The 21,598-nt window shown below is 41.8% G+C and overlaps 1 protein-coding gene across 2 annotated transcripts in view; it reads right to left on the reverse strand.

The window, feature by feature from the left end:
• Window positions 1-21,598, reverse strand: part of LOC126387729 (gamma-aminobutyric acid receptor subunit beta-2) — an 81,366-nt gene that overhangs the window by 14,458 nt on the left and 45,310 nt on the right. For both annotated transcript variants that reach the window (XM_050040363.1, XM_050040362.1), the window contains one exon: window positions 14,139-14,221. In XM_050040363.1, coding sequence (XP_049896320.1) covers window positions 14,139-14,221 — 83 coding nt within the window. The remainder of the gene's footprint in view (window positions 1-14,138; window positions 14,222-21,598) is intronic.

Raw genomic sequence — 21,598 nt, forward strand, 5'->3', positions numbered from 1 at the left:
GTATAGGGAAATCATATTAGTCAAGATGGGATGAAATAAAGGCAGGTCATGTCAGGGGCAGACAGAAATAACTTAATTTTGGATACATTTCTTAAGCGATAAAACCGCGATGGAACAACCCCCCTCTACTTGAGATACAAAATTTAAATTGGAGTCAATGTGTTCAGTCGCCATCGACTGTAATGGACATAGCGGCTGTGACTCAACGTACTGGTTTGTGAACTCAAGCTTTAAAGCCTTGAGTCTGGCATTTTGGCCGTCGCCATCTTGGATTTTTGGAGCCGGAAGTGATCATATTTGGATGAGAGAGTACAGATAACCTTAATGCTGGCTGCTACCTTTCACGAAATTTATAGTTCTGCATTGAATTGACGCGTAGGTTACGAGCCTACGCGGAGCCTACACTGTAACCAACGCCATAGCCTAACGTGCACCTCCCCAGAATTGTAACAGCGCGTCGCAGTGACGCAGACCCCTGGTCTGTCGCTGTATACTGACACCATTTCCCTCAGTGGAAACGGAGCTTGTATGTAGGCTACTTTTAGTTCACAGATAAGAAACAATAAATTGTGAAGACAGAAAAGCCTCCACTAAAATAGCATTTTAAGTCTTGTGCGTGATTTATCCTTCAGGGATTTATACTTCGGGATTCATCCAGGTCTCATATGAGAAGAGGGAAAGATCGCCGGCCGCTAGGCTAATTTATACAATGTAAAATGCCATAGGCTTGTGCTAATAACGTTAGCATGTTGTATTTGTTTAAAAAACGTGTTTAGTACAGGACAGGTGTTTTGTCAGTGAACCTTGTGAGTTGTTATGGAGCCAAACTGTGTGCTGTTACCTTTGTTAAATGTTGCCGTTGTCCCTGGTTTCATATGAGAAGAGTGCTAATAACATTAGCATGTTGTATTTGTGGGGAAAAATGTATTCAGATTAACACAAGTGTTTGTCTGTGAATGCTGCGAGTTATAGTGAAGACGATTTGTGTACTTGTGTTTGAAATTGTCTCTATTAAGCCATGTTTAATGTGTGTTTTGAATCAACTAAACTTTACAGCACTTCACAGAAACCTCTGCCTCCGACTAGTGTTTTGGAGGAATAACTGCAGAGTGACAGACACACCACCGCATAAGTAAAAATGCTCACAACGGCATAGGCGACGTGCGTAGGCTACGTGCGTAGCGTCTACGCACAGCCATAAATCCCCTTTTAGTTTGACGAGTCATTTACAGCCATTGTTAACTGTGATAATACTAATGCTAATGCAATGTTTTGCTATTGAAACAATAGTTCTCATTTTCTAAAATTAGAAGTCAAAGTCTGACCCCATATTCCACCAATGGCTGTGGGAGCATGGCAATGTGATTCAGGCCTTTGAAATAAACTTGCCGACAAGGAAAACTTCCTCCTGAAAATCTGGAAAGGGTTTCTCAACAAATGGTCGACAACCTCGCAGAAGTGAATTGACACTTGTGTTCTTTCAATGTGTGCTTTTTCACTTTATTCTTAAAAACGCAATAAAAAGACTTAAAAAAAAAATCAACAAAATATGTACCATAAACAACTTAACACATAAACTTCTAAGAGGGTATTCTAGGACATCAAACACTGAGCAAGACCTTTTTTATATGAGCAAAATACAACAATCTACTTTCATGTACTGAGAACACACTGAAATAGCAACAGCTACAGCTACGCCTATACTGTGTGAGTCTGGGGCTACACCATGGCTACATTACCCATTCAAGGTTGGTAGTAATTTGTCAATGGACGGCACCCACCTGTCACTTAAAGCGACCACTTCCTTAATTAGCTGTAATCGTAAGCTTCAATAAAATGTAAATGAGTAACTTAGATAAACATTCATCACCTGTACGGGTGTCATGAACGGGGGAATTAGCTATAGAGACCAAAACTTATTTTGTACCAGGCTGTAAACAAGTTTATTTCTTGCTGTAACATTTGGGTGTCTATGGGGATTGATTAGCTTTTGGAGCCAGCCTCAAGCATTCAAGGAACTGTCGTTTTTGGCACTTTGCATTGGCTTCATTTTTCGGCCCTTGAGGTTGCTGCTTGATGAAAACTCATTTCAATAGTGACCCCCTGATCTTTCCTCCTGTCTCATCACCAGTGCCAAAATATATGAAAATGTATGGGAGATCAACGATTAAACCTACAACAATCATTCTCCTTACAGAAAGCCTTTCTGTTTTGCACATTCCATGAGCTTTCCTTTTGCATAACCTTGTGGCAAACTTTATTCAACGATATATCTGAGGATCTAATGGATAAATAGCCATGCACATTGCCAATCCCAACAGGATGAAACCTTTTGATTTAATTGACCCCATGGCTTTTCCTCTGGCACCCCAGGAAAAGCTCTTCAATTTAAGCAAAACATAGAAGAGCCAAATAATCGATATGTTGTTAGTTCCATTCAGCACTTTTGTATCATAGGGTGTAATGCACAATGCAGCCTCTCCAGGGGTGGCTAACAAGAGTTTACAAAAATAAATGATGTATCACATAAGCAACTGCCAACACACAACAGCTACACTCAGGATGCCTTTGTGCAAATGGTACACACATCAGACTCAATGATTTAATCTGGTTCTCATAATTTGGATTCTCCATCTATTTCAATCCACTCAAGCTCTATTGTTTCTACATTTCTGATGCTGACTTCATCTTTGCTTTCATGCTAAAGCTATTACATCATAGTGTTTGACACAGATGTATCGTCCTGATTCCAATTGCATGAAATTCACTGAAAGGAGTGAAGACAATGAGGTTGCAAGACAAAAAAAAAGACGTGATCTGCAGTACATCACAGCCAAGAGAGTTAGGCTACAGTATATCTATTAACTATGAAACAATGAAAAGAGAAGAGGAAATCAGCTCATAGATTACTCAGTGGCATGAGATGCAAACTCATCCCTCCAGTGCACCCCTCCGTTTCAAATAAAATATATATGGGTGTGACAATATGTATTTTACGCCAGCACAAAGGCCTCTCTCATGGATTCCAAAGTCTGGGAGCGTTGGCAGGCCAAAAATAAATGAAATTGTTCACGATATCATCAGAGGAGATAGCAATACAATACTAAAGCTATTTAACTGGGACTCTGGCATATCTCCCTGACCAAATCTGACTCCAGGCCTTTTTATCAAGCTTATGAAATAATGTCTCAGTTGATTTGTTTTAATGGGCAAAGAAGGATTTTGGCGGGAGATAAAACACTGGCTTTGATATTGCTCTGGGCAAAACATAATCAGGGATAACAAAGTTTTTTTTCAACTTCTAAATGGTGCTATGAAACATCATATACTGGTGATAAAACTTAGAAAATAGCGCACTGTTTTTTTAATATGTAACAAACACCATTGTCATTGTGACATACATTTTAAAGGCCACACAGACGCGCTAACAACAATCGCAAAAATGCCTTTTTATCTGATTTTCTTCCCATCTATAATGACAACAGATGGCTTTTTATGATTACAGTGTTTACAAACCTCGCTGGAGAGCAGCCCCTGAAAATCAAAAGATGTCACAACAGATGTCAAACCTAATTTATTTACCATAAATAGTACTGAGAATTTTGGATGCTGCGCCACCTGACAAGCCTTTAGACTAGTCCGGGAAGCACACAGGGTGTCTGGGGGAGTGTGTGTAAATGATGAGATTCATGATACATATTAGTGTCCTCTGACAACACAGTTGGACTCAACCAGACCTGAAGCGTTTATGATGCATGGTTTGGGAAAACTGGCTCTGTCTACATTTACTGAGGGAAGAGCGTGTCAACCTCATGCTTATTAATAGGCAACGATTTGTGGTTGACAGACACATGATGAACACACACACACACACACACATACACACAGACACTGGCACGTCCTATCACCCCTCCCCGAACACCCGCCTGCCTCTTGCTCTCCCGTGCGAGCTGAGAAGGCTACTACTCCACTCTTAAATATGTCTCAGATGAATTTTTGATTCCACGCAGTTCAAAGCGACTTTAATGTTATTCCTGGTGTCCAATTAAAAATGTCTTCGAAACTTTTGCAGTACACAGTAAGCCGCAGCCGACTGCATGCCTGGACAGGGAAAGGAACATCTGAAGATAAGATAAATAAATAAGCCGTGCAAGCCCGAGTGTAGAAAAACCATTCACACCCCAGAGGATGTGTGCGGTTTCTAAAAATGGGCTCTGATGGGCACAGATAGCATGAGAGAGAGATAGACTGCGGAAGTGGCTCTGTCCATATGATGTGGATCGCTGGTGCAGAAAATATAACTATTACTTGGTAGAGATGCTGTAATGAAATGATAGTTTCATTGTGGGCGCACAGCAACTGTGTGAAGTAACAGTCATAATGTGCCTCTCACTCCCCTCTCAGTGTATACAGCAATAAACAGAGGTGTCTTTGTCTGATGTGTGAGGATGTGATTGTATTGGTGACTGCAAATCTGTCTTAATTTGTGTTCTCTCTCTTCACTTAAATCCACAATTTTGCAGTCTCCTGAAGAACCATCTGCGGTCACACATATGCTAACGCTAAAGATGCTAATCAGGGCAAAAATGCGTCTATGTAGTATTCAGTGTTTACCATCTGAGTGACCCTACTGTCGGTATGATTTATTGAAAAGGTGCACAGCTGCTGCACTTGTGAAGTCAATGTTAAATCTTGAATCTTTCTAGAATTGCTTCCCGTGAAGGTAGGGCTAATGCACAGCAGTGTATATACTGTACACCGTAAACTGCACGACTGTAACAGTGACCCAGAACATCAGGAGGTTTAACCCTTTTGAATTATGCAAGGAACGGTATTTCCCCGCACTGAGGTAAAACCTGGTGTGGCCTACTACGCTAGCTGACGTCCTGGATTATGCATGCATTATAGAGATGCTGAGCAAGTAGTAACAAAACAAATGCAACGTGACAGGCCTCGGCTTGCAGAGTTATAAACCCAACCCTTATCCACTGCTGCTGAATGTGAGGTTGAGGTAGTGTGGTGTTAAAGCTAAGTTTCCTCGCCTCATTTCAAAAATAAGACAGCAACTGCAGTGTATTTTTGTTATGAAGTCCCTGGAACAGCAACAACATTAAAGATAACAGCAGAGTCTGAGGAATAAGAGAATGTGCGTGTGCATCCTCTATTATATAATGTCTTTATATCCAGGGTTTAGCCATTCCTATCACATATATCTGTCGTAAATATAGCCTATGTTTACTAATAACCAACACAGAGCTCTACGTGACTTATGAGCAAAAAGTTAACACAGTCTTGAAGCTTTCCCTGCACGATGAACCTAAAATGACAGAAAAAGAACTTGAGAAAATTATATTAAGAGAAGATTTTCTTAAACTAGACAAAGAGCTTTTCTTTCTAAATTGGCCACACCCTGTGTTTTACAACATTATCTTTGCTGTGTGAAAGGTTTGGACACATCTGGAAATATTCCTATTCCTATTCCATGACCAGCCAAAGCCATTAAAACACATTGAACAGACGTGGACATGATCACATTTGTTGCAGCAGTTTGTGGAAGTTAATGATTGCATTAAAAATTGGAATATTGAATGTAAAATGTAGTTTATCTAACTTGCACTTATAGTTTTAATCTACCTATTATAGTTTAATTATTTCAAGGATTTATGCAAGATTGACTGTTTTGAAATTAACACTAAAGTAAATAAACAAAAGATCTCATGTACCCCCTAAAGCACTTTAAAGTAAGCCTAGGGGTAGCCATGACCCCATTTGAGAAGCATTGCATTCACCTACTGGTCGCAGCAACCAGGCCCCAAGGAAGTACGCTGGGTTATAAGACCAATTGTCATAGTGGCCAATTTCATGATGCCTTTGGGCCTAAAAAGACTTTCACCCACAGACTTACATTGTCAAAGAGATGTCTGTAAGTCAGTGGATTTCTTTAGTGTCACAACCCCTGCAAAATGACTAGCTTAACTATCAAGATTTGATTAATTCGGTCCGATAACATTTCGAAAGTCTAGAGGAGCTGCAGGATTAAATCATTTTATCCCCATTCAAAATAGAAGAGAGCTAAACCAGAAGCTAGCCGCTTTTCCAGGGGTCCATGTCATTGGTCCGACAGCCCATTGGTCCGACATCCCATTAGTCCGACGTCCCGTTGTTCCGATATGTGATTATACTAGGCTACACTGTATTTGTGTACCATAGAGGATCAGCAAATGCAACAAAAGTAGGCTACTGGTCAAGATACAAGTGCCATAGAGAGAAGAGAATGAAACACCATGACCTTCTGTTATTAACTCTGGGGTCCGGGTTGTGTGGGGAGCTCTCGCGTATTTCTGCCTCGATGGTGCGCCGTGACCGGCTCTGGGTCAGCTGGGAAAGGCTTGAGGTGAAGCAGGCTCACGGCTTATGTGTTTGCCACTTTCTTTTTCATTTTAACCCACACCATGATCTTTTCCTGACCCTAACCAAGTGGTTTTTGTGCCTAAACCTAACCAGACCTTAACCACAGGGCATCATGATGATTTCGGAACAACGGGACTTCGGAACAGTGGGTTTAATATGGTCGAAACAATGGGATGTCGGACCAATGGGCTGTCGGACCAATGGGCAGTTCCCCTTTTCCAGGTGGATTGTGAAATGTAGTATGTTGTGATTGCTCTATGTGCCCAATGTGGAAGATCTGGATCATTTTATACCTGGGAAGTTTTTGGCTTTAAGCGCCACTGAGCAACTTCCATAGGAATAAATGGGACCCTGCGTCAAACACTGTATCCAGCTCACTTTCTACTATGCAGCAAAACACCAACAATGACAGTCAAGAGGAAGACTGCAACCCAGCAAATGGCTTTCCAAGCGCTTTATCCAGACCACTGAAATGCATTCAAAAGATTTGTTTGCACTCAAGGATACACATGTGTGTTATGGTGAGTGACAATGATGAGTGAGTGAATGTATATAGCGCTATGGAGTTTATATTGTGTTTACATCTCTGTGTTGACTCCCTGTGGGATGTTTTATTCTGCTGTTTAAGTGGCAGATTATCTCATTTCTGTAGCTTAATGATGCTTGTTGCACCTGCTGCAGTGTCCAGAGTTCTTTTTATTTATTTTTGGCCATTTTTGTTCAATTGTTTGAGTCTCATCCTCTTTTCTAGTTGATTCTAGTGAAGTTTTTTTTTTGTTGTTGTATGTGTCTCTTCTGTGAAGCACTTTGTGTTGCATTTTTAATGCAGGAAAAGTGCTATACAAATAACGTTTGATTTGATTTGATTTGATTTGCAGAAGGCAAAGCTATAACTGATCTTGTATGCACAGGTTGTGTATCGCAAAGGAATTTATCATTTGACTGGACTGTAGGGCTGTGTGGTAAGATGTGTATGTGTTGACATGTTAATGCACTTTATTTTGTAATATAAATGCATTTGTCTTTTTGATTTATAGGTCCATCATATAAAGTACTTTAACTTGAGTAAGATATTCTAGTCTTTCCATCCAGTGTCAATCAGAGTCCCTCTCTGTCACACACTGTTGTGCAGTGTTTATATATTTATTTGTTCATCATTCTTATTCTTAATTTATTTATTCTTGCAAAACTTGCAAACCAAAAATCTGGGTGAGCAATCTGTGAATCCACAAAACCATTAGTCACAGGCAGGGAGGGAAAAGTCCCTGGGCTATCCAGACTGAATCATTTACATCTCTCCATCAACACCACCATAAGCACGAGGTTCTCTATTTTTCCCTTTCCTCCATCTGTATGAACGTCTCATATATGTCAAATGTGCTATGAATGATGAACATACAGGAGCTGGTTCTTGTCCATGCATCAAGTCCTAACGTGACAGAAAATCATAAATGAGAATTAAACGGTACAGTCAGGGGGAAGTGGTTGGCATAGTGGCAAAGACTTGTGCGTGTGCTGAACGATGCAGTTAACAATAGAAATAAAAACATTTGATGCTGCTTTCTGCAGGCTCAGTGCAGCTGTAACATCCAGTGTGGCCTCATAAGAGTTTGTAATATTCTCCTTTACTCAACAAGTGATAAAACAAGAGGCTTTTCAAAATGATTAATACACTATTGAGATTTTTTTTGTCCCTTGTAACTTGATAATGATGACAGATGAATGAATTTTCTTGTAGTACTGGGAACAACACAGTGCCTGTGCACAAAATATCCGTGCTGATACAGCAACAGCCAGACTGAAAGAGCTTGTTATTGTGTGATAAAAAGCTGGTAATTAAACCAGGGTCAGCAATTTAACTCTTGCCTAATACAATTAAAGAGGTCAGCATGAAAGGATGAAAACCAGATCCATGAATGAAAGATCTTGGACGATACATTCAACCTGTCAATGCTTGTTAATTACAGGCATCAATACTGTGCCTCAATACCAGGATATTAGGAGACAGTGGAGCAATCACACTCACTGGAAATGAGCAAACAGACAGACAGAAAGCAAAATATGACATTTTATGACACTGGCAAATGTGTGAAAGATGAGAAAGAAAGATGGAGACAAAGAGAGACAAAGGGACGGAAGCACACGTGGATACTAGGATAGTGAGAAAAGACACACTCAGGGGTCTTGAGAGTAGAAAGAGCACAGCTGCATAAAAATCAACCATCCAACGCAATGAGTGGAGTTATCGAATGCAACACTACATCTAAGACGATCCAAACCAGCAGAGATCCCCGACTGCTGCTTCATGAGCCCCTCAACTCCCGAGGCTCAGATGAAACAAAAGAGAGAACGTGCGTGTGTGTTTTGTTCTCAAATGTCTATCTGCCGGGCACATCACAGTTTCAAGTGCCTGCGATGTACACACATACTGTACACACACACATCTATGCATGCACGCACACACAGCCACACTCGCATGGCTGTGGTTACAACTCCCCAGCCAGTGTGTTTTAAACTTTAAGCCTGTCATCAAATTAAAAGAGAAGGATGTGTGCTCGGGGTGCTGATGACGAGCCGTGTTTTGAGGCACGCTCATTTGTAAACAGACAATGCGCCTCTCTGTCTCCCTCCCATCATCCCCTGAACCATGTTCAAACAAGTAGTTTAAATGGACACTGCACCATATGAGGTAACATTTGCAGTTACAAGCTCTACCCCATTTTACCAGAGGCATACCAGGTTCCCAATTAAGTTTGATTAAGGCATTTTTGCTCATCGCGCCCCTTTGCAAGTGAAACTGTAGATGACAAGTGAGCAGTCGTATAGTAGTATCAGCATGAAGATCATCCTCTCAACAGTATCCTGAGCAAACTGCTTCAATACTTTACTAATTTCTCTGAGGTCTGTGACCTTATGTGCAGGATTGGTGTTTCTAAATGTGAGAATAAGACAGTGAGCACAAGGATTTTGGTTTTTCCCTTTAGATTATGAGGCAAAATGTTCAATATATAAAAAAATCTCAGTTCTTTTGCTATAAAATATTTAGAATACGTGTGGTAGTCATATCATTTGTGCTCTGGCATATATCCTTTTGGGATTTGGGAAGATGCCAGCCAGAGTTACATAGAGTGACATACTGCCCCACGGCACTTGTGCCACTGTCCTATTTCAAGCCTCGGCACCCCGAGAATTAAAGGTGCGGACACACCAAACCGTCATCAAAGAACTAGCGCCGACGAAAGCCAACTGTTGCGTTGGCTATGTCGCCTCATGTCGCCCTGTGTCAGTTGCATTTGAACACACTGCATGTACTACATCTGACGGCCAAGTGGCACGTCATTCTGCGCCTGCGTGAGAGAGAGTGGAGTGACAGAGTGGTCCATCCTGACAGCCGAGGTGTTTCCTATCTGTGCAGCCCAGCACCGCAGCACCTCCACTGGCTATTACATTCAGAAGGTCCCGGTGTTTCCTCTGCAGGCTCCACTTCACTCAGCTGCCCGACAAACCCGCTGCTTCTTCCCACTTTAACCTGAATAACAAACCAGGGCTCGGTTCTCTGGTTGGATCCAAACGGAGAGCAGGGGCTAGCTGGGAAGCTAGCGGAGGCTAACTGGCTGTGCGTCCCTCCGTCATGCTACGGCTAACATTCCGCCAGCCTCAAAGCTAGCCCCGGCTCTCCGTTTGGATTCAAACGGAGAGCCAGGGCTAGCTGGGAAGCTAGTGGAGGCTAACTGGCTGTGCTTCCCTCCGGTCATGCTGTGGCTAACACTCCGCTAGCCTCACAGCTAGCCCCGGTTTGTTATTCAGGTTAAAGTGGGAAGAAGCAGCTGGTCTGTGGGCAGCTGAGTGAAGTGGAGCCTGAGGAGGAAGCACCGGTTAGCCCCGGTTTCACTACAGGCAGATTCACTCGCTACAGGGGCGAGGGAATAAAACCTGAACAGCCAATCAGAGTGATCTCTTTCACCGACTAGTTCCGCCGCCGATTCAACATGCTCAATCAACCGAAAAGTCGCTGCCGCCAACGCCGAAGGGCCAACAGTGCGGGACACACCACAAAAACTAGGCCGACAGACGCCCGACTTTGGTCGACGGCCAACTGTCAGCTTGGTGTGTCAGGGTCTTAAAGACTTTTCCCCCCACTTGCCCTCTACTTGTACATACCAGCTCCCGTAGCAGCTCTTTTTCTCTGCTCCTATAGCAGCTCGACTCCTCTCCTCACCACTGATGTACAAAGAGAACTCTGTATGTGTTGCTTTGTCTTGTGTGTGATAAAAAAGAAAGAATACATGAGGAGTGACTTGTTGTTGAGGTTGAGAAATATGTGGAGCTAAACGACTCACAATCCCGTCATTATAAAGACAATGGCCAAAAACATATTGCCTGGCGAGTCATAGCTCTGGTTGATTGGCAGTTAAGGTAAGAAATTAAGTTTAATTAGGTGTTGTCCACACATGATTTTAAACTCATGCATCGGTGGAGTATGTACAGACTAGTACAGGTTGTCTGTTGATGAGCTGCAGTGCAATGCGTCCAGTGTGGTCTAGGGGCTGCATTTAGCATGCGTCACAACACCCCAAGCTGTGGCGGTGCCGGTGTGTTTTCAGCTAACCTGGATGCGCAGGAGTTTGTGTGAGGTATCATGTTTGTGAGTCTTTCTTTTTGGGTGTGTGTCTGTGAGAAGAAGACAGCCAAAAAACTAAAGCAAGTCTGATGTCAGTGGCTTTAAAATGTCATAGTCATAGAAATTTTATACATCCCACATGGAACAAGTCGCAATACATCAAGTATAATCCATCATCCATCCCTAGACCTAAGGGACATCCTCAGGCCTATGATATTAGCAGCTCACTAGGGACAATGGTCCCTAATTTCATGTTCACTGGGGGTTAAAGCAAGTGAGTAAAGTCTCTGGCAGAGATTCAGTGATGTTGTATCTTGCCTGGACAGTTCAGATGTGATAAGGAGCTGTGATGCCAACTATACTGTCATCAGTAAAGCAGAGGGGAAGGCTTGTGTAGCTGGCCTGAGGTCACCGTGTTGTACCTGCTGAAAAACAGGTTTAATTGGTTTGTCCCCTCCTGGTTCCCTTCCACCATTTGCCCTAGCAGCTTACACACAAGAACATTTCTCATCCTATTCCACATCTCTTTCACACTAATCTGCCACAGCTTGATTTCAATTCCCTCTCTGCTGGCGTTCGCTCCTTCCTAAATTTTCCTCTTCAGTTTGTTTGGGCCTCTCCACTGCCAACCCAACTGCACCTACGTCAAACCCAGATGTCCTAAGTTGTTTTTTATTGAGGATTGGTATAATGTTTGTTTTATTTTAACATTTGGAATAAACTAACTGTTTTCATGGGATTTCAGAATTTGCTGCAATATGCAATAGAGTCAGAACAGTTATGGCTTATGTGCACATCATGCACCAAGCAAAAGACATTCTAGTCCATTAGCTGGCCACCGTACAGCAGAGCCTTCATGCAGTTCTGTAACTCACAGGACTCAGCAGGCTGCTGCTCGATAAATGGCCTGTATCTGAGTACAGCACATTTTGTAAAGTGGCTCTGGAGCTGTGTGCATCCTTAGCCTTGCATATAGAAAGTTACAGCAAGTATACTGTTACTACAAGCATGTTGCTGGTAGTATCAGGCTCCTGCTAAACTTCACTGCTTAACTGCATTGTGTAATTTTGAGTTGAAAAAAAAAATCTTTAATTGCCTCCTTTTGCTCCTTATGCTCTATTTCCCTCTGTACACCAGCACCAGCTGTAGGCCTTCCAGCTCACTTGCACAATTGAGTGTAACACCCTTTAACCATCTCTACATGGGAACTACATTCAGATGCATGTGCAGTTATGCAGTTGAGTTGTGACTGAGCTAGAGCAAGTTTATCTTGGTTTGTAAGCAAATTTAATTTCCCCCCTGTTGATAGATGATTGGTGAGGGCAACTCTTCTACCTCTCTACTTTCATCTCTCTCCAGTGTGCTTGAATGAAGGTAAGGCTTTGCATGCTAACAGCTGCTCCGATGACAAAAAAAAGGAGAGAAGACGTTCATCTGAGATAGGGGAACCTGCTATATTAGTGTCTACTAACAACACCATTAGAAATTCTTAAATGAAACTATAGACATCCTGATTTTGTTGTTCTGTCATCAAACTGATGAAAAGCTCAGTGTGGAAAAACTGAAAGAAACTCCTGGCGATATGGCAAAGGTTCTGGGATGCATTCAAACCTTAAAGCTGTATATGGTAACTTATATTAAAAAAAGACTTGTGTCATATTTGCTGAAACTTTCACTACATTCACACAGCACTAAATGAGATAACATAATCTGTGAGAAAAAAAAAAATCACAAACGTCTTCTTACTCTGTCACCTTGTAGCACTTCTAATGGCCTTACCACACGTGAACAAAAACAACCTATCATAGAGTGCCGAAGTCACGCCCCTTCCGGTAGAGCTCATGGGACCTTAGATCAGAAAGAATATGAATGGCAGTGAATGAGGAGAGAAATATTATCTTTTGGTCCCGTTTGAGTTGTGACATGATAATGAATTTAAAACATAAATTTTAAGGTCAAGAAAGTCATACTTTGTGGTAAAACTGTTGAGATTGAAGCTTTTTAATTAGAAAGACTCAAGAGTACACAGGAGGAGGTCGCGTATGTGACGTCATAGCTTTCGCTCGCTTCCTGCAGCTTGGAGTGACTGCAACCTGGCACAAAACACACAGACATCTTCAATCATAAATCAATTAATCATAAAACAGTGCAATTTCAGCGGGGAGGCCAAGCTGCAGGAAGCGAGAAGCTAAAATGTTTCTGAAATTATTTAAGACAAGAAACAAGCAATGCAGTGACAGAATATTGATTACTATTTGATCAGCGCTGTCTAGTTTGACCTTTTGACGGCAGTTCACCAGCATGATTGACAGCTGCATTAGGGACAGCGGCTCTGATTGGTTGTTTTTGGTTCGCCAAGGTAGATTCTAGTGAATCCCATAGGAAGCAGAAGGAAGAGGAGAGGGATATGATTTTTTTTTCACAGATTATCCGTCTCATTTACTTCTTTCAGCAACAGTTTCAGCAATAATGACACAAAATGATTTTTTATAAACTGTAGCTTTAAAACCTGTCGGCTGTGGTTAAATAGCAGGAGCCGTAGAGGTACTGCAGCACCCCTAGGACACCCGTTATGATGTACTGCTTGTAAACTGCTGTCATTTGTGACTGGGCTGACAGCATTAGCTCTACTTTATCACTTCAGCACATATGACACAAAATAGCTACAACTATTAGCTGGTGTACAAGATGGCTGATTAAAATTATGTTACCTCGGCTCCCACCATTTTTTTTTTCTAAAGTCTGCGTGCCACATCAGAGTACCTTTCTTCTCAAAACCAATTTTTGTGCAATAAAAACAGCTCTATAGGATTTATTTGAATTGTTGCAATAGTTTCTTCCTAGAAGAGCAGTTGGGGGTATATTTAGGAAGGAAAGAATGCCTCGACTTTTACCAAGGGAAATAGAGTAAATTGGATGGGAAGGATTATGTTGAAAATATTAAAATTCTGTGTAAATCCTTGCACTGCAGTACTGCACACATTGTTGGGAGCCAGTGTGGGCCCAGTCACACATAGCTCATGACAGCTAACTGAAAAAAGCTGCAGCCTTGTGAGTCTTAAATAAAGGTTTGAATGAATATTGAATAAATGGAGGTAGTACTCACAGCTCTCTATCTCCAGTGTGCAGTTTTGCTCATCCAGTGGGTACCTTCTCAGGTCCATCATACAAGCGGCGGTGGTAGTGATCCTGAAAACACATGACACAATGATACTTTCAATACACAGCTTTGTGGTAGAATTTGACAGGCAGCAAACTGGAGTTGGAGAAGTAGAGTTTGTTATTGTCTTAACTAAGTTTATAAATGTCTAACTTTTTGCACCATATCATGTCATAAAATTCTGATGACCATTCATCATCTGCTTAACCATGAGTAACTAAAGACTTCAAATCTTCAAACCCCCACAGGTAAATGCAAGCGCCTTTGAGGGTTTGGGGGTGGTTGCAGCAGTGGTGGGAACTCCACTGGGGATTACAGGGCCGAAGCTAATCCTTATGTCCCAGTTTTAGCATTGTTTGGATAATCCTGTGGGTCCTCTGTCAGGCCCAACCTGAGATGCGAGTCACAGCAGGGATCAAACTCTGTGGGACAGCGGTGGCGGCAATAGGCCGGAGATAACAGTGGTCGTGTTTGTGCTCTGACGAGTGCGTGTCATCATGAAATATGTGGGATGAGAGGGAACGTTTTACAACGCGGTGACATCCCAAAGACTTTACAAGGCGAGATTATTGCTCGTGTTAAATTCTGTCAGTAATACGACTTCCTTAAACTAGCTGTTACAACAGATCTTTAGGGCGATATATAAATACAAACAAAAATAAATGTCAAAAAGCCTTATCTAAGTGTGTATTGTCCATCATGTCCTCTGTCATTTGATTGACAGTGCTTTGCTTTGTGAACACTGTCATTGAGTGTGCAAAGTTGTATGAATAAACAAGAATAAAAGAGATCGTGGGAGGTTCTTTTATGTTTGCCTCCACTTAGAATTAAAGTGCCTTTCGTGTTTTAAGTTCTTAACCCCTGAACTGTCACTTGAATGGGAGGAGTATACTGAGTGCTGGCAGAATCAGCTGGGCTTTGGTAAACTCTATTTCAGCACAGTCAGTGATGTTTCTTCAGCATGGAACCTAGGATGGAAACACTCTTTGATTTTCTGTCTACATGAGCAACGGCCATATGAGCCAACGCATCAAAAATGTCGAGCACATTGTTAGAAATGATTTCAGCGCTGTTTGAATTATTTGGCACTGAGCTTGTCTTTATTTAAAGAGCTGCTTCAAACACCACTGTGATTTTTTTGACAAAGAAAACCAAAGTCAGTATCACATTTTTTCTAATTCTGCTTGAAGTCCTGCGCTAACTTGTGATGCATTCTTAAACCAGAAACATGCTAAGAAATGATCGCAAATGAAACGCAGCAGTTTAAATCTCTATTATTTATGAAATCGTTGCTCATAAAGCTGACCTACGATTAAAAAAGAAACATGTCGGCATGGTAAGTGCTTTTATAATAGCTGCAAACTGCAGCGGCCACCGAGCTATATCCTTCTACTTTACTGCCCCGATCATATTTTGTGTATATATGTCAGCATAATAGCATTTAGCCTTCCAATCTCTATCAAAACAAATAGACAGGGATGGATAATACAGGATAATAACAGCAGCCAACCATGAGTCAATAGATAAGGTTATGTTGTCCATCAGACTTTGTGAAGGGAACATAAGGACGAGGCTGTGAGTAATAGGCTGCCATTCTTTCCCTGGCTCTGGTCTTGTGTGAGAACTTGACTCCCACTGAGGGAGTTGCCACAGAGCAGCGCAGCATGGTGGGTAATCGTCTAGGCACACCTGACAACATAGATAAATTTGTGCCAGAGGAGAGGCTCATCTTGAGTCCAATCCTCTGTGTTACACAGCAGAGATAATCACCTTTGTGTGTCTTTGTGCCTCTCTCTCTTCTGCTCTCCGCTCTCCTCGCTCGGTCGCTCTCACGTTTCCATTATTCAGACCAACAGCCGCTGCAGTGCCAATCTTTTTGCATCTCATGATCAAAGTATTTTTTAAAATCCAAGCCATCCAAGATTCATTCAATTGCATATTGGACAGCATTTGTCAGCAAGCTTTTAAGATAATGACGCAGCAGTACGACAATACTTTAACAAAGCTGTTGTGGTCATTCTGTCTTTAAATCGTGTGCGACCGAGCTCACCGCAGGCACCATATGGTGAACAGGTGGGACCACACCTACCTAAATCAAAATAGTCCTTGTGGTATATTCAGTCAATTTGAGGTCAAACCAAAATCAAGCAAAACTCCTTGCAAGTATGCTCACTCACTATCTCTAGATGTCATTGTCTGGGTAGGTCAATTGAGTCACCAGCTGATCACAATCAACCAATAGCACAGCGACTCACCTTTTCTCCGTCAGCCTATCATGTTACCGCTCCTCGTTTTAAATATGGTTCTTTCTCTGCTGTAGTCGTGTGCGCCCTCCACCTCGCCAACACCACTTAGGCACCGTACACATGCCGCGCTTTTTTTTGCATTCAAATTAATTGTTTTCAATGAGTTCGACTTTTTGCAACGTGCATCACATGTCATGTGACGCGGAACAATCAATCACAGCGGACAGATATCCTTCCCTTCTTCCATAAATATCAGTCTGTGGTAAATATAGAAGAGTCGATCATTTTGGGGGTCGGGCTGCCAGAGCTTTACATCTGTCTCATGGACAATATGCCCACACACAATAGGCCTACACACTTATTAACAGCGCCTGGAAGACGATCAGCTCTGCACTCAGAATTTCTGGTAAACGGGCAACAATTCAGTACTTGTTAAGGTCAAGGTCAAACACAACCTGCTGCTGTGCTCTTGAGAAGTAGCTCAAAAAAGGCCCAAAAGTAGAGCCCAGCACCCAACCTCACAATTTCCAGGCGGTTAAAGACACAGCATGTATACGGCCCCTTAGTCTGTACAGGTTCATCAGCCTCATCTGCCTCAGCAGTCAGCAGCCTCAGAGTCATCAGCCACCACCACCACCACCTGTGTCTGGACTACATGAGGGGATTTATCCTGCTGCCGCTTGGATGTCCTTCGATCACAAAATATCTCCCTCTGGCGTCCAATCGCCAAAGACTTCTGTTAAATCTTAATCAGCACAAATCATTAGTTAATTAATTCTTACACTCTTATTCTGTCTTAAATATTATCTTCACTTCATTCTTCTGTCTCTCCTGACTGAAATACAGTCGTCAATATTTCCAAAAAGAGCAAAAAAGGGATCAAAAATCTAAAGGATATTGTGCCTTATAACACAAGTCATGACATGATCTTTTCGTCACTGTTTTGGCTGACATGAGGCTGGGTAGTATGAGGTAAACCACACCTTTAACATGAAAATGAGTGACTTTGTTTGCATTGTGATGGTTGTAAAGGACAGATGAATTCACATCCAGCTCATAGATTAACAATTTGGTGGAGATTATAAGGTCTAAGACGGAAAGTAAAACACTCAATGTCATATATTTTTTTAAAGAAGGATTCCCCCAATATCAGTAGAGCTCTTTTTCTCTTCCAGTCTGTCTGTCTTTTAACTATTGCAACTTTTATGATGATGTTTATAATCATCCTAACTTTTTGACATCATGTTACTTTAGCAGAGTGCAAAAGCTACAGAAGGTCTCCAATTAAATTTGGGGAACATACGGTTTATGGTGGGTGGCTATTAAGGCTCATAACGAGGAAAAAATAATTATATTGGTCATTAAAAGGCTGTTTTCCTCGCGAGCAACCTCTTGCACTCAGATAACGAATGTCCACTGGCTGTTTGTTCAAAGAATTTGTGTTTACATTGAGTACAAAGTGTACAACTTCAACAACTTCTCCTACAGACAGTCACAATGGTTTATTTTACAAGCCTATTTTGATATTTCACTGGCAAACAGCCTGTTTTGATGGCTCTGTAAATATCCACATGAAGCGAGGGAAGCGAGGAAAAGGAGACCACAGGAGTGAAATGATGAAACGAGAGGAGATGAGAGAATATTTGAGGACAGAGTATGTCAGGTGAGACGGTGAGGGGACTATCATAACGGCGCCTTTTAATAGCAATAAAGAAGTTCAAAGGGAAGAGTTCTAGCATTAACATGCTGTTTCATATTACACACCTCGGGGGTTTCCACCCCCCAGAGTGAGACGGGAAGGTTGTTTGAGCCTAAGAGGTTTAGATGGATTCTCCTTTTCTTTCTTTCTTGTCCCCTGTCTTTGTCAGCATTTATTTCTCTCTCTGATGGATTTGCTGCTGGTGATGAGGCTCTGTGGCTTCCAAGTGTTTAACCAAGGAGTAAATTGCCAGTTACTTTCTGGCAACTTTGTGATCTCTGTGTCAAGATGGAGTCAGCGGCGTAGAACTGAGAGCAAGAGCCTCTGGCAGAGTCTTTAAAAAGACAGTGTGGGAAAGGTAAAGGTTAGGTATGTTTGTGTGGGGTTATGTGTGCGTGTTCGTGCCCCTGTGCATGTTTGTGGTGTTGCTGTCACTCTGTGGATTTGTTTGTCTGTGAAGGTAAGTGCCTGTTTGTGTTTGCAGCTGTCTGGCTCTCCATTTACCCTCACATACTTTCCCCTGCTTGTCCCATCCATTAAATGATGCACAGCCGCATTTCTCGCTCAGTCTTAGTGTAGTCCTTGGTTGCCTGGTTACCGCCTGAGGACACTGCCAACCGCACCAACTGAGCCCCATATGTTGCATCACCTGCAGTGACCCTCCATATTTACCAGATTGAGCTCGAAGACTCTGTTCCTGGATGGATCAAACTTGTGAGGTCAAATCAGGGCCAAGTAGCCTGAAGGGTTTCCACAGCAGTCACTGGGATTCAGCCCAAGTAAATGTGTTGACTCTTGGTCACATACTTGGAACCGACACACAGGACACACATCTACTTTTCCTTGAAAACAACATATAGACACAAGAGTGATCCGTAGATCTAATGCTAGAGCACTGGTGGGTATAGTGGAGTGGAGTATATGTGGAGACAATTAGAGTAAGAGAAAATGAAAAGGCAAAAGCCAACCAAGCAGCAGTACAAACATAAAAAAGGAGGGGTTGAAATTTGCAAACATGCACCTACCATATTAACTGTTTGATTAATTGTTTGATGTTTATCATCATTGTTTGTTAGCGAAGTTACGTATTTGTATTGTTCTTTTATTAGCCCTTGTTCCTGTTTGCAGTAAATACAATAAATGTGGACGATAATGACACACCTTTTTTTTGGGTGGGGGTGTGAGGTGGTGCCAGGGGAAGCGTGCCCAGGACGCTGAATATGCTAGGTCCGGCACTATCTACAGTAGCTTGCAGGTTACATACAAGCAGTGTGGGAAAGATGAGCCAAGTTTGAAAGTTGTGTTTACAAACCATGATCGACAATTCTTGTGGTATATAGCCCTGTTTCCACCAAGCAGTACACTGCGGTACAGTTCAGTTTGGTACACATTTTGTCGGTTTCCACTGTGAAAAGTTGTGGATGGTACCAGTGGAACTGTTCCATAACGTCCCTATTTTTGGTCACCCCTCTGTTGGGGTACCTAGCACACAGATCTGTTACTTAAAGGTGGACCTGTTCCGTAACATCCTGTGAACACTGCAGTCTGTTGACTGGTCAATAGCCTGCGGTCACTCTGCTCAGGGCTGAGTCATGGCTGGTTTTGTAACCACTGTTCATACCATGGCGAGTTTTACATTAGTTTTACATTAGTTTTACATTAGTATATTGGCCTCCCAAAAAACACCATTGAGAGACTTCAGCTCATTCAAAACTCTGCAGCTCGGCTACTAACCAGAACCAAGAGGAGAGAGCACATCAGGCCAGTCTGAGCTGCTCTGCANGTTCATACCATGGCGAGTTTTACATTAGTTTTACATTAGTATATTGGCCTCCCAGAAAACACCATTGAGAGACTTCAGCTCATTCACAGCTCGGCTACTAACCAGAACCAAGAGGAGAGAGCACATCAGGCCAGTCTGAGCTGCTCTGCACTGGCTTCCTGTTACATTTAGAATTGATTTTAAGGTCCTCCTCCTTGTATACAAAGCCCTAAATGGGCTGTGACCAAGCTACATCGCTAATTCCCTTGTAAACTATTTGCTTCCTAGAACACTGCGATCATCTGCTGCTGGTTTATTGGAGGTTCCCAGCAACAGCCGGAAGAAGATCAGGGATGCAGCCTTTGTCAATTACGCCCCACAGCTATGGAGCAAACTACCTATAGAGCTAAAAACATATCTCTGACTTTCACTGATACAGGTCTGAAACTCTTTCTTTTTATGCTTTTACTTTCTTTTTACACTTCACACTGCTGCAACTCTTTTCTTACTTGATTTTATGATTTATAGTTTTACAATTCTATGATTTTATGAATCAGTTCTGTTTTATTTACATTCTGTCTATTTTCATGCTTATACTGCCCTTATTGTAAAGCACTTAGTGCTGCATTTCTTGTATGAAAGGTGCTATATAAATAAAGTTTATCATTATTATTAGTAAACTATAACTATACAAATAAAGGATGTTTTGCTGCCTCTCACAGCAGCTGTAGAGAATTAACTTATTTCACTGAGCTGACTGCCGTCGACTTTTGAGGTGGAGCGTTTACTTGTAATGTTGCTCAACGCATGAGTTGACGACGTGAATCCATCAACACACTTTAAATTTCAATGTGAAAACTTTGACTGTTACTTTAGTTGTTTTATTTTTTGTCTCTCTTGGATGACATACACTTTTAGTGGATCTTCAAACGTTAAAAAAAAAAAAAAATCTATATCTATATCTATATCTATATCTATAAATTTCGACTGCATTATGTGAACTGTGTGTATTCTATTTCTCACGTGGAGAAAAAAAAAAGTGCCACAGAGCGTTGTTCTTGTGGGCTCCGGCAACACTAAACCCCTGAGCTTGCCTGAGAAGGACTTCATGCACAAACCTGCTATTTTTAAATATCCCATTGAGACAGACTCTCACTGCAGTCTGTTCTATTTTCTTTTTGAAAATGTTGGTGTGTAACCTCGTTCGGCGAACAATAAACCAGGTACATCTAGGAGGAAATACATTGAGAGCTGGACAGAGCAGTGAGTGACAACAACCCCACATCTTTTAAGGGTACTGTTTGCAGTGGAAATGTTAAACGGACAGAGGGTCTTGGTACCATGTCTGAAGGGTTACTTTTAGTTCCAAAGGTACAACAGTGTAGTATTTATAGTATTCATTGCAAGTTTTTTGCCTTTTCAGAGAAAATCAACTCTGCCCCATACATGTCTGTGTCTGAAGTACTGTTTTTGACATACTTCTACTTTACTTGAGTAATATTGTATTGTATTGTATGTCTCTATTTCTACTTTTTACAGCAATATTTTCTAGTATTTTAGTTACTTGTAGATTTCAATTTTACATACTTAGGATAAGTTTATAACTATCAGGCTCCTCTCCTGTGGAATCATCTTCCTGTTGCGGTCCGGGAGGCAGACACCGTCTCCACATTTAAGACTAGACTTAAGACTTTCCTCT

The sequence above is a fragment of the Epinephelus moara genome, chromosome 3 (genome assembly GCF_006386435.1).
Source record: "Epinephelus moara isolate mb chromosome 3, YSFRI_EMoa_1.0, whole genome shotgun sequence".
Taxonomy (NCBI): Eukaryota; Metazoa; Chordata; class Actinopteri; order Perciformes; family Serranidae; genus Epinephelus; species Epinephelus moara.